General features: G+C 51.2%; 1 protein-coding gene across 1 annotated transcript; it reads left to right on the top strand.

The window, feature by feature from the left end:
- Positions 1-6,911: 6,911 nt before the first annotated feature.
- LOC120674954 lies at positions 6,912-10,127 on the top strand. The gene is made up of 3 exons (XM_039956049.1): positions 6,912-7,295; positions 7,404-7,529; positions 7,863-10,127. Exons 1-3 carry the CDS (start codon positions 6,912-6,914, stop codon positions 10,125-10,127), a joined length of 2,775 nt encoding a protein of 924 aa, XP_039811983.1.
- Positions 10,128-14,099: the final 3,972 nt, after the last annotated feature.

Genomic DNA, 14,099 nt, shown 5'->3' with positions numbered 1-14,099 from the left:
GGCTGATTTCCTCTCCCAAGCCAAGTTGATTCAGCTGCTAAATTGCTTGCTCAGCTTCATCCACCAATTTTTTCTCTCTAAGAGCAAGTTCATTCAGATTTGTTGGGGACACCACCTTCGGATTGGACGCCGAAGGTTCGCGAAGACCAGACGGCGTATGAAGCCATCTTCGCTGGTCTTCGGGTCGTAACCCGAAGACTCGCGAGGGCCGGTCGACGGGAGCGTCACGGTGGAGTAAGCAACGAGCCACGTAGCCCTCGCTCGTCTTCGGGTCGAAAGCCGAAGACGAGCGAAGACCGGGCGATGCGAGAATCGGCAAGGAGTAAGCGACAGGCCACGTGGTCCTCGTCGAGAAGGCCGAAGAGGACTATCTGGAGTTGTGGGCCCGTCTGAGCTATGGCGCAGTCAACTTGTATTAGGGAAATTACGTGTACGTCCAGAAATATTCCAGGAATATGACCGTTGTAAGGGTGTAGAAGAGTAATTGTACATGGGAGGTGTAACGCCACCTATAAATACCCCATGTAATGTTCATTGAGGGGGGACATTGAATAGAGAGAGAATATTCACTACTTGAATTGTGTGCTTGCTCATTACTATTGTAGTGTCCGTCCGTTCCGGAGACACTCTTCACCAACAGTTTGGCACCCACCCGTCGGTTCAATACACCACATGGCGGCGACGAAGAAGAGAGGAACCACCGGAGCCACTTCGGTGGACACGACAACGACAACGACGACGATGACAACACCCTCGCAGGGCGAAGCAGCAGCAACACAGGCGAACGGGACTAGCAGCGACGGCATCTCCGTCGACGCCCTTGCAGATGGCCAACTTGAAGTCAACCTTCTGGACCTCGGCGTCTCAGCCGAAGACATCGCAGCGATGCGTCGTATCGATGCTCGCATCGAAGAGGCGCGAAGGGCTCAGCAGCAGGCCTTGGAAGCAGAACCTTCAGAGTCACAGATGACGACAAGAGCGAAGGGGAAGCAGACCATGTTCACCGAAGCAGAGCGTCAAGAGCAGTAAACCAAGTTGAGGGAGGAGGAGCTTCGCTGCAAGGCGATGCAGGAGAAGCTCCGTGCCCAGCGGCTGCAGCTCGAGAAATTGCAGGCACCACCACCACCACCGCAGAAGGAAATGATCGGGGTCAACCCGCGGCAACAAGAACCACCAAGGTTCCGCCAAAAGTTCGTGCCGGTCGAAGAGATTTCTGACCATTCTGAGTCAGACGGCAAAGAGCGCTACAGAAGAAGGCATCAAAGAATATCACCATTGTCCGAAGAGCTGGAGGAGGTGCAGTGGCCTCATCGCCTCAACCCAGTAATATTGCCGCAGTTCGATGGGGAGTCAGACCCCGAATAGTTCCTCCTCAAATACGAAGCCACCATTGAAGCATCAGGAGGAGGCACCACGTGTAAAGCGAAGGCGCTCGTCCTCGCATTGAAGGGCTTGGCGTAGCGTTGGTATGCAAACATCCCACCAGGAACCATTCTCTCTTGGAAGCAGCCTCGCCTCGAGTTATGTGCAAGTTTCCGCGCCGTGAGGCCCGACGAAGTCACATCTTGCGATTTTCACGATCTAAGGCAAGAAAGCATGACCTTGCAAGAATATCTTCAGAGTGTCATGAAGCTTCGCGCAAGAGCACCAAATGTTGCCGACCAGAGCATCATAGATTCGGCGGTGAAGGGGATCAACCTGGGACCATGCGGAGAATACATATCACGGCGCAAGCCGAAGACAGTCACGAAGCTGTTCGAGATAATGCAAGGATATTGCATATCCGACCGTGCGAAGAGGAGAAGGCTCGAGGAGAAGAACGAGCAGAAGAAGTCGCGAAGCAGCGAGAGGTCCCATTCAAAACTGTGGCACGCTGACGAGCCGAAGCAGAGAAGAACAGTGAACAACGTGTCCGAAGAGGAGCCCCGAGAGCACCGACACCATCACAGGGGCAAAGGCGAGAGGGACCGCCACGAAGAAAGATCCAACCGCGATGATCGTCACCATCGCGAAGAACGACACAACAAAGGCCGAAGAGACAGCGGCGGTCGAAGAGAGAAAATTCCATTCTGTTTCTTCCACGGCAAGGACAAAGGCCATTGGACAAATGAATGCCCTTTCGCCATTGAAAGAAAAGAAGAGTTTGATCGGCAGAATTCCCAGCCAGCGAAGCCAGTCAATCATACCTCGCAGTTGCCACCTCAGTCTTCGGCGACGGCAACCACTTGGGCTCCTACGCCAAATTGGCCGGTGTCATACCCGGTCTTCAACTACAATCCGCTACCGTATGCGCCACCTTCGCAACAATCAGTACCTATGCTACCACCTCCGAAGTATAGTCAGACATGGTCGAGAAGCTCCACGCCACAGTCTTACGACTTGACAACTTTACCCCCACCTCCGAAACTCGAACCGGGGCAGATACCAGAAAGGGCAAGCGAGGGACCCTCCGGCAGCAGGGTTAACATCATCAATGCCATCTCCGGAGGATCCAACGAATCAGTACATGAGACGAAGAAGCAACACAAAGAATACTTCAGAACCGTCTCCCACGTCAGCGAGGGCAGATGCTTCCGAACAACTTGGTCGCATGTCACAATATCTTTCACACAGGCAGACCTTCGGCTGCAGCACTACCCACATAATGACCCCCTCTTCATAAGGGCAAACATCGGCAAGAATTCAGTGCACTTCGCAGGGAATGATGTAGGGAGAATCTTGGTGGACAATGGGAGCTCTGCAGATATCCTCGTGTGGCAGTGCTTCGCCAAATAGGGTTCACAGAAACAGCGCTGAAGAAGTCACTGTATCCGCTCATTGGTTTCGGAGGCAAGAGAATCGAAGCTCTTGGAAAGATAGAGCTCAATGTCACGTTCGGCGAAGGTGCAGCGCAGAGAACCGAAGTAATAACCTTCGATGTGGTCGACATTAACTACCCCTACAACGCCATCTTAGGCTGCAACACCTTGGTCAAATTCGCATCAGTAATCCATCAGTCGTACCTATGCATGAAACTACCTACAGCCGGAGGAATTGTCACAGTCTTCGGCAACCAGGAAGAAGCAAGAAGGTGCGAAGACAACGCATCAACTGCAAACAAGAATGTCCATGTCATTGAAACACCATATGAGGACAATGAGGCTGCAAATAGCGAAGAGCCAGAGAAGTCAGGGGGGGTATTGTAACACCCCTATGTTAATCGTGGTGCTAATCACGTGCTTAACTCGATGATCATGGGCTTAAGCTTGTCATTAGTGCTAATCAAGTTGCATAGTAAACCTCGACTTAGCCGTGTTCGATCGCGTTTTCCCCCTAATCCAAGATTCAAATCAACTTTCGCCCAAAATAAAAGTTGTAGATCTTCTTTTCCTCTACAACTTCTATTTTGGTCAAATTTCAAATTGCCATATAAAAATTTTGACTTTTGGACGGTCAACTTTGGGTCAAAATTCATTTGAAACTTCACTGTTCCTCTTCTTGTTCTCCCTTGTGCACGCCCATACCGCGACCGGCGATGCGCCGGCGACTCCACGCGTCGGCCGTCGCGGCGATCCTCGTCCTGCGTGCGCGCCGCTCTTATCCGTTCCCCGCGCCGTCCCTATCCTTTCCCTCTCTCTTCTCCTACCTCGAGCTCGAGCTGAGTCGAGCCCGAGCAGCCCCGCCGCGGAGCGCCCCTGCTCCGGCCACCCTTCGCCGTCCCTCGCCGATTCCTCGCGCCCCCACTTCCCTAGCCTCGCCCTGAAGCTCCTCCACTCCATCCCGTGCCCGTTCGAGCTCCTTCCCAGCCATATCGGCCCTGCGCCGCCGTGGCCACCATTGAAGCTCCACGCCGAGCTCCGCCCCTCACATCGACGACCCCACTCTGGCCATCCTCCGCCCGATTCGTGAGCGTGGTGAGCTTCCCCGCCGTCTCCTCATCCTTCCCGCCCCTTTCCCCGCTCAAATCCCGCACCGCCGGTGCCAGACCGTCGCCGCGCTGCCGCGGCTGCCCTGCACCGCCTCGCGCGCCGCTGCAGGCCGCCTCTGCGCGGGCTCGTGCAGCGCCGCTGCACCCCCCGAACTCGCCTGGCCGCCCTGGCCGCGGGGCGTCCCGCCCCTCCGTCGGCCTGGCCCGCCGCCGGCAGGGAACACGCCGCGCGCCGCCGCCGCCTAGCTTTGCCCCCGTGCCACCCCTGCGCGGGCCGCGGGCGCGCGGGCTTCCCTGTGCGCGAGCCCGCCATGCTGCCCTGCTGGCCGGCCAGCCCCCACGGCCGCCGCGCTCTCGCCAAGCGTGCCGCCGGTGTGCGTGGCCGATACAGGGCAGGGCAGAGCAGAGCCGCCCCCTCCCTATCTCTGTTCCACTACCAGGTGGGGCCCGCGAGTTAGGGAGGGGATTAGGAGTAGTTTTGTTTTGTTTGTTTGATTTCAGTTGAGGGTTGCAAAATTCATTACAAATTGTAGAAAAATGATAAAAATGCAAACTAAATTTTGTTGAGTTTCCTGAATCAAGATCTTCAGAGGAAAAATACTCATGCTTGTTTAATGTCAATGTTACCTCTGTTAATATTTTGGTTTGTGCTTAAGCTGGTTTATTTAATATCGGATGCTCTGTTACTCTAAAAATCATGAAATTTCAGTGGTAGCTAATTCGTTATATGTGTAATCCACTATAAAAATTTCATATGTTTGTGCTGTGCAATGTTGAGTACATCTGTTTATGTTTAGTTTACCTTGATAGAGCTAAAATAAATACTTTCTATCATCAATAAATGTTGATAAATTTATGTGTGGCATGCTTTATCAAAATCATGTTATTTTGATAAATTCTTGTTGCTAGATCATATTTTGCAATTAGGTCCTTGCTTTTATTTAGTTCTGAGGTATAGTCCTTTTTCCTTTATTCTTGTGGCTAGTTAATTCCTTTGCACTGGTATAATCTCTTTAAGCATGTTCTAGAGTCAATCCTGATAGCCATGCTAGGACCAGAATGTGGTTTATTTTTTTATATATACTTTGCTTATGCTTGCTTGTTAGTTAAATAAAGTTTTTAGTTGTTTTTCTTTCTTGCTATATAGTGTTGCTTGATTTTTCTAAATGAGTTTACTAATGGTTTTTGGAAGGAAACACTTCAGGCTAAAACAAATTGAATGAACTCTCGTGTTGTAGCACCAACCCAGTTTGCCTTTTTGAGTGTGTATACGGTGCTTGCACGATAAATGATTGCCCAGTCATGTCTTTCTTTTTAATCGCATTGCATTGCATTGCATTGTCAACACCCATGCAATTGTGACCTTATGCTTGTTTTGTATGCCTTTTAAATGCATCATGTGGTGTTTTTCTTAAGTTCATGCACTTGCATCGTTGCATCTCATTTAGGTATGTTAGACATACAACGTGTGGACATGGAGCACGTGCTGACGGAACCGAACCACAAGACGGTGTTGGGTGGACGCATCCTGAAGAGAAAAGAACCCGCTGGAGCAACCGAAGACCCGGTTCAAAGTCAGAAGGGCCCAAGGCCTTGTTAGTACTAACACTGACTCGGTGTTATCCCAGGCAAGCCCCGGAGCATAACCCCTAATTTAAGCATTCAATGGTTATTTATGTATTTGTGCATTAAGTTTTCTAGGAGTTGAATGAAACCATAGATGCATGATCCCTAGGTTTTCTCAGTTACTCTACTCGTGGGCAAGTCGCTAGTACCGCCATGCTTAATCAGGATTCGGTAGAAGTCGAGTGATTCCTATCACTCGCGGGATATAGGTCTTGAGAAGGAATTTATGAGGAAAGAGAAATGGAGACCAGGCGGAGATGAATTTAGTTATGGATATGAACTGGATGGAAAGTAAGCCTTCGCCTGTGTCAATTGAGGACCGTACCGTTGTTGGCATTGTTGATCGAGGATTGAACAGTACTAACCATATGCCGGGAGTAGGAGGTAGTCGAAACCGGTAAGCTAATTACCTGATTTGCACCGATAATTTGAATCGCGACCCGCTACTCTGGGAGTGAAATGATGGCGGGTGTTGGATAGTATGTCGCCTCCGGGTTCTCCGGGAGTTCGCCGTGAGGGACCCTTCACCCGGGTTTTGGCAGGCGTGGTTCAGACATCGGGGTAATGATGGGAACAGTTGACATATGTGGTCTAGCGTGGCTGCACGTATCGTGTGAGTTAGGTCCACCTTGCAAGGTTAAATCGGATCGATTCGCCGTGACTCGCGGATATGAGAGCCTTGGTCACTGTGTCACATCGTAGTAAAGAAGTGGAAATGAGAAGAGAAGTATAATGAGATATGTTTGTGGTACTCTTGGAAAATATAATGTGTTGTACCATGTTTGCTCTAGATGTTTATGCAAACCTAGTTGTTATTTGTACATTAAACTTGAGCTAAAATATTGAATGTAAAGATCCACTATTAGTCGCTTTCCAGCAAAAATAAACTCCAGAGCCAAAAAGCTTGCATGTCTAGATAGTGGGCTAAGTATACCCATGTCGGGTAAGACTTGCTGAGTATTAGTATACTTAGGGTTTGTTGTTACCTTGTTTTCAGGTAGCTGCTGCTGGTTGGAGCTAACCAGGATTCACATCGGTGGGCTCGATATGACGTCCTCACATCATTGTAGTCATCGTTGTTTTTCTAAACTAAACTTCTATTTAATTTCCGCTGCATTTTGAACTCAGATATTTTACGTAAACTTGTTTGTAAAACTCCGCATTGTAAATTAAATTTGAGAATTTTGTTTGCTTGTAATCATCTGGGCTCATCTTCGTGCGAGACTTCCAGTGTTTTTCGATCCTTAACCCGACATACGACTGAGTTACATCGTTTTAAGTGCATGGTAGCTTGATTAACCATTAAGATGATAGTTAGTGCACTTAAACCAGTTTAATTTGGGCGGATCTGTTACAGTTATCCCCGGCTGAACACACGATGAAGGTGCCATTGTGCGAAGATGTGCCCGACCTAATGGTGATCATCGGAAAAGGGCTTGAAGAAGCCGAAGAGGCCAGGCTTATACAGTTTCTCCACAACAATCAAGATGTGTTTGCTTGGTCCTCTTCGGATCTGCGAGGGGTCAGTCGAGAGGTCATCGAGCATGAGCTCAGGGTGAACCCGAAGGCAAAACCAGTAAAGCAGGGCCAAAGGACAATGTCCGAAGAAAGGCAGAAAGCGGCTCAGGCCGAGGTACAAAAATTGCTGGACGCGGGCGTCATCCGCGAGGTCCAGTACCCGGAGTGGCTAGTAAATGTTGTCATGGTACCAAAGAAGAACGAGAAGTGGCAAATGTGCATTGACTTCACAATTTTGAACAAGGTGTGCCCGAAGGACGAATACCCACTACCACGAATTGACACCCTGGTCGATGCAGCAGCTTGCTCGGAGATGCTCAGTATGTTGGATTGTTTCTCAGGTTATCACTAGATATTCATGAACAAGGCAGATGAAGAGAAGACCAGTTTCACCACCCCCTTCGGGACATATTGCTACGTGAGAATGCCGGAGGGCCTCCGCAATGCCGGATGCACTTTTAACAGAATCATCAAGAAGGTACTGTGAGATCAACTGGGGAGGAACATCTCCGCATATGTCGACGATGTCGTTGTCCAAAGCAAGAGGAAGGAGGATCATATCCAAGACCTTCGCGAAACATTCGCGAACCTTCGCCATCATGGTTTGAAGCTGAACCCGGAGAAATGCATCTTCGGAGTCCGAAGAGGCAAATTATTGGGATGCATAATAACCGAAAGGGGAATTGACGCAAATCCGGAGAAGATAGAAGCCATCAGGCGGATGAAGCCGCCAACTACAAGAAAGGGGGTGCAAAAGTTAACAGGCAGGTTGGCTTCGCTTAACCGATTCATATCAACATCTGCGGAGAAGTGCCTTCCATTCTTCAAGGCGCTGAAAGGCTCAGTCAACTTAGAATGGGGCGAAGAGCAGGCGAAGGCCTTCGAAGTCCTCAAGCAGTACATTGAGAAATTGGCAGTCATGTCCAGCCCTTCGGAGAAGGCGGAGTTGTTGTTATGCATCTCCACATCAGGCGCAGCCGTCAGCACCGCTCTCGTCGAAGAGCGCATGGTCGAAGGGGCATTAACCCAGGCGCCCATATACTTCGTCTCCGAAGCCTTGAACAGATCGAAATTGCTGTACTCAGAGATGGAGAAAATGGCATACGCGGTAGTCATGGTAGCTCGCAAACTTCGTTACTACTTCCAGAGCCACAAAATCAAGGTTTCAACCTCTTTCCGACTCCGGGACATGTTTGAAAACAGAGAAGCCTCCGGCAGGATAGGCAAATGGGCTACACAGTTAGCCGAGCACACTATTGACTTCGTCTCCAGATCAGCTATCAAGTCACAGGTCTTGGCAGATTTCATCGCAGATTGGACTCCAGCCACACCTTCGCAAGAACAGCCGAAGATAGAAGCAATATGGCAACTTGAGTGCGATGGGGCTTATCAGAGAGACGGAGCAGGAGCTTCGGCTGTATTGACAACACCCTCGGGCACACAACTGAAGTACGCGGTAAGACTTGATTTCAATGGGTGCACAAACAATGTCGCAGAGTACGAAGGCCTTCTCTTGGGTCTTCGCAAAGCAAGAGCGCTGGGCGCGCGAAGATTAACGATCAGGTCTAATTCAGAGTTGATCACAGGTCAAATAAACAAGTCAAACAGGGCTCTCAAGCCAGATTTGGCGAAGTACCTGGCAGCAGTGCGAAGCATGGAGAAATACTTCCTCGGGTTTAGTATCCACAGTTTCTCCATAACGAAGAATAAGCAAGCCGATCAACTAGCGAAGGCAGCAGCACAGTTCGATCCATTACCTCCAGATGTGTTCTTCGAAACTTTAAAGCAGGCCTCCGTCAATTGTGCCGAAGAACCAGCCAAATTCGTCAATGCCATAACCAGTGAAGACTGGAGGGCCACCATAATGGCCTACCTTCGCGGACACTTCGTCCCGGAGGATGAGAAGGAAGAAAAGAGGATGGCGCTCCGGGCCAGGAATTACAGAATCATAGGCGAAGAGTTATACCGAGGGGGAGTCTGCACACCACTCCTAAAGTGCATCTCACGAGAAGAAGGCAAACAGCTGCTTGAAGAGATACAAGCAGGGATGTGTTCTTCGCACATCGCAACGAGGGCCCTGGTTGGCAAAGCTTTCCGTGAAGGATTTCATTGGCCCTCGGCGGTGGCGGACGCTCACGATGTGGTTCGCACATGTCCAAATTGCCAGAGGCATGCCCCATATAGCAAATTCCCACCCGACGAGGTGCAGCTACTTCCTCCGGTATGGCCCCTCGCACGGTGGGGCATTGATATTGTTGGACCATTGCATACAGCTCCAGGAAACTACAAGTACGCTGCTGTGGCGATAGAGTACTTCTCCAAATGGGTCAAGGCCAAAGCACTCAGGGACATCACAGCAGGAGCCCTACAAAAATTGTTTTGGCAAAACATCGTATGTCGCTTCGGGGTCCCGAAGGAGGTTACAGTGGACAATGGCAAGCAGTTTGACTTCGCAACTTTCCGGGAGTTCACCACTCAACTTGGCACCAACTTACGCTTCGCGTCGGTCTACCACCCGCAGTCCAACGGCGCGGTGGAAAGGGCCAACGGTATCATCTTCGCAGGCATCAAGAAAAACATCACTGAGCTGCTGAAGGGGAAATGGGCGGATGAGCTACCGAGGGTCATATGGTCTCATAACATAACAGAGTCCAGGACCACGAAGTTCACCCCGTTCAAGCTACTATATGGCGAAGAAGCCGTAACACCTGAGGAACTCAAACTCAAATCATGGAGAACAGCCGAAGGGGCAGAAAACGCCGAAGAGGACATCAAGCCCTCAATCGACACAATTGAAGCTGGCAAGATTCAAGCAGCAATCAACTTGGGAAAATACCAAGAAGAAACGCGAAGGTGGAAGAATAAGAAAGTGAAGCCCAGAGACAGCAAAGAGGGGGACTTGGTGCTTCGAAGAATACCGAAGGCCAAGCAAAAGGGCAAGATGCACAGCAAGTGGGAAGGCTCATTTATTGTCGAATCTATGGCAAGGCCAGAGGCCTGCAGGCTCCGCACGCTAGAAGGCACCGAAGATCCTTATTCATGGAACAAGGACATGCTACAGAAGTACTACGTGTAGGAAGTGTGTAGAAGCCACCGGAGGGAAATAACAGAAGGGGCTTGTAGGGCAAATTTTTTCTTTTTGCATCTTTCCTTTTTCTCATGTGTAAATCCACACAATATACCGAAGGGCCCGTACTCTTTTCCTCACGGGGGAAGCTTTCGAGTGTCCACTCGGGCGCCAAAGGTGTGAGGTTTTTAATGAGGCGGAACCCTATGTAACCCCTTGTGAAATATAAACAAGGCCCCCACAAAAGAGTCTCGAAGGAACAGGCACGCTGCAAAGGCGCCGAAGCGTCTATCCCTCTTCGTCAAGGCGAAGAGTGGAGTCATCGGCGCGAAGTACAAGCCATAACACTTGAAAGAAGTAAGCACGAGGCGCAACCCCGATCAGGGGCTTCGGTCCTCTTAGCTTCACTTCCAAAGAAATTAACAAAAATCCCATCGCATGAAAGCGAAGGGTGGAAAGTCCTGTCGCGCAAAAGCCGAAGGCTAGGCGCGACCTCTCCAGCTAAAGAGCCGAAGGTCCCCAAACAAAGTCCTTACGTGCGAAAGCCTAAGGCGGAAAGTCCTGTCACGTGAAAACCGAAGGCTGGGCGTGACCTCTTCGGCTAAAGAGCCGAAGGTCCCCTAACAAAGTCCTTACGTGCGAAAGCCTAAGGCGGAAAGTACTGTCACGTGAAAGCCGAAGGCACGGCGCGACCTCTACGGCTAAAGAGCCAAAGAACATTGTGAAAGTCCTTACGAGCAACGCCGCAGGCAAGGCGTGCATAGTTAAAACAAGAGGCCGGAGGGGCTAAAACCCCCTAACAGTCATCCTCCCCGCCAGTCGAGCGAAGAGGGGGGTGGCGCTTCGCAAAACAGATACACACACGACGCCGATGACGATGAACGAACCAAAACGCATTTGCGACCTCGCCCGCGCAAAAGGGGGGGTGGCGCTTCGCAACAGTACATCCATGCATAGCCGAAAGACAAACGGGAAACCGGCATGCATCCATTACAAACAAGAAACTTTGATTACATCTGTAACATTGTTACAATAAGGCACCTCGCGAAAAAACGAGAAGACCAATAAGTCACATTGTTACATCCGAGTTTTCTTCCTCGAAGACCATGCGGTCCACCTCAGATATAACTTCGCGGACCGCAGCATCCATTATTTCTTCGTCTGTCCGTCGAAGAAACGCCTCGAAGTCGTCGCCTGAAATCGAGGGCAATGCAAATTAACTAGAACTCTCGTCGAAGATGCCTTTGCGACGATACATGAATTCATGTGGCGACATGTAACACCCTAATTTAAATTTCGGTATTTATTAATAAATTAATTGGCTTTAGTTAATTTTTCTAAGGTTTATTGTGTTTAGTTGGCATTTAATCTAATTTTTGTTCCTAATTAATTAAAATTTATCATAGGTTTAAATTTTTGTTGCATTCATGCTGGTGCATAATTTTATTTGAGTGTGGTTTGAATTCAAATACAAATTTGAATTCAAACTTTGTTTGAATTAGATTAAGAAATGAGAAGAATAGGAAATAGGAAAGGAAGCCCAAAACCCAAGACCCAAAACCCTCAACCAAACCCAAACCTCACTCTAACCCGGCCCAAGAACCCACCAGCCCAAGCCCAGTCAAACCCAGCCAAACCCGGCCCGTTCCTCCCTCTCCCTTCCCGCGGCCCAAACCCAGCGAGGCCCAGCGCGCCCCGCTCGGCCCCGTTGCCCGCTCAGCAGCTTCGGCCCAGCCCGCACGCTGCGGCCTGCCTCCGCCCGTTCCCCGCGCGGCCCAGTGCCCCACCCTCTCACCCGCGTCACCCCGCTCGCCAGCGCCCGGCCCGCATCGCGCGCGCCTCGCCCGCCCGACCTGCCGGTCCCACCCGCCAGCGGCACCCCGCTCGCGCTCGCCCCGTCTCGCTGCGCCGGGACCCCACCGGTCAGCCCCGTCTCCTTCCTCCCGCATCTCCCGTGCGCCCGTCACGCCGAGATCCCCGGCGGGCGTTCCCTCTGGGCACGCACGCCTAGGATCCCCCCCCGGCCCTTTAAATCACGCCGCGCCGCACCCTCCTAACCCTAACCCACCAGACGCCATCTCTAAACCTAGCCGCCGCCGCCCTCCGAGCTCCGAGCGGAGCAGAGCCCCGTGCCACCGCGACCACGCCGCTCCGCCGCACCGGAGTACCGGCCAAGTCGCGCAGGAGCATCGCCGTGAGACCAGGGTCGTCCCCGAGCCTTTCTTCTCCGCCCTCGGCCCCGCTGCGCCCGTGAATCCTCGTGGAGAAGCGCCGCCGGTCCACGCCGCGCCGCCGTACCCCGCCTCCAACCCCGCTGCGCCACTTTCCCGTCCAATTCAGGGCACGGTGAGCACCAACCCGTTTTCCCCGCCCCTTTTGCACGCAGTTCCGTAGACCGTAGCCCTCTGTAGCGGCCGGTGCACCCCACGCCGGCGAGCTCTGTTGCGCAGAGCCGCCTCCACCGCCGCGCCCCCCTCCCTGTACCCCGCAGCGCCCCGCCGAGTGCCCCAGAGGCTTACGCGTGCCACGGGCATGCTCCACGGCCAAACCCCGGCCCAAACCAGTCCTAGAATCCCCGAAACGCCGAAGTCCGGCGGGCTCCCAAGCCGCGCCGCCGCGGGAAAAGTCTCCCCGGCGAGCTCCGCCGCCGCCCCTCACGCGGATCAGATCTGGGCCGTCAGATCTGGGGGGAACGGTCCAGATTAGATCCAACATACCTCTTCGTCCTGGGCCTTTAGATCTAGATCCAACGGTTTCGATCTGTCCTTACCGCTTCAGCCCGGCTCTTTTTCTAAAGAGACCCTCCTCTGTCCTAAATTCAACCCGCAGTCCTGCTCAGTGTTAAAGTATTCCCAAAAAGGCCCAGAATTTTACACGAAGCCCCCTGGTTTTTCTAGAAATAGAACCCGCCGTCCAACACTTGACTTTTTGCGTGTTAGCCCCTGAGTCTATGGGTTAATTGCGCATAAGTCCCCGGTTTTTGCCCAGAAACCCCCTGGAACTTCAGTTTTCTTACAAATAAGCCCCTGAACCTTGTTTTTGGCCTAGTTTACGCGTTTTAGCTCCGTTTTTAGCGTTCTTTATATCCACGCGATCGTTGTAACGTATAGAATAGTTCTAGAATAGTTTTGTGCGCTGTTTTTATGTATTGATATACTGTTTCTTAGTTTTTTGTTAATGTTTGCTTGTATGCTTATTTTTGTGCAATGTTTTGGCCATGTGTTCGTGAGTAGACGTTGATCCATCTGAGGAGCCTCAGTACCAGTACCCGGAGCAGCCGTCTTCGGATCAGTTTGAGCAGCAGCAGGAGCAGTACGAGGAAGGCAAGTATAACATGAACAACCTATCACCTTTAAATACATTTTCATACTGCATTTTAATACTATATGCCTATAAGGATTTCCTAGCCACTTTATATCCTTTATATATACCTTTGGGTTGCATTTTGGTTAGTTGTGCTAGGTTGCTGCGCTATAACACACTCTGGTCCTTTTTAATTAATTTGATTAATGGTTTACTTGAACTTAATTCTGAGAGTGGCACTCTGTGTGGCTTGAGTGGCTCACTTCTCGTTAAAAGATGTTTTTTTTTAGAAACATGGTTTAGGGGGCCAGCACGGTGCTTACTGCCTGGTTGGCCACTCTCCATAAGGACCGGTTCATAGAGCGACAACCTGGGACAACAGCGCTACCACAAGGCTAGAATGGGATAGACTTGGCGTAATAATTAGATCTTTTTGGTTTGGAGTAACTTACCTGCGGGGCAAGAGTAGTAAGCTTCAATGGTCCCTGCTCCTCCGGCTTGGTCTGTGCTTGGATTGCGCTCCTGTGCTTGTACCCCCGGAGGTGGGCCCCATCGTCGCCGACCTAACTCTCGCGGTTACGCCTTACCAACGAGATTCTTTTTAAAGGCCTCGTAGTGAGTCGCTGGCCATCTCACCTAAGGAAGTGTGATGAACAACTGGCGTAGCTCACGACTTGT

The sequence above is a fragment of the Panicum virgatum genome, chromosome 5N (assembly GCF_016808335.1).
Source record: "Panicum virgatum strain AP13 chromosome 5N, P.virgatum_v5, whole genome shotgun sequence".
Taxonomy (NCBI): Eukaryota; Viridiplantae; Streptophyta; class Magnoliopsida; order Poales; family Poaceae; genus Panicum; species Panicum virgatum.
This window is presented reverse-complemented; position numbering and strand designations above follow the sequence as displayed.

What these genes read in the sequence shown, in the direction of transcription:
- LOC120674954 (XM_039956049.1), top strand. Translation starts at nt 6,912, where the DNA reads ATGAAGGTGCCATTGTGCGAAGATGTGCCCGACCTAATGGTGATCATC. An exon ending in ACTTCACAATTTTGAACAAG is followed by an intron (nt 7,296 to 7,403) that starts GTGTGCCCGAAG and finishes GGTTATCACTAG; the next exon opens with ATATTCATGAACAAGGCAGA. An exon ending in TTAACAGAATCATCAAGAAG is followed by an intron (nt 7,530 to 7,862) that starts GTACTGTGAGAT and finishes TCTGCGGAGAAG; the next exon opens with TGCCTTCCATTCTTCAAGGC.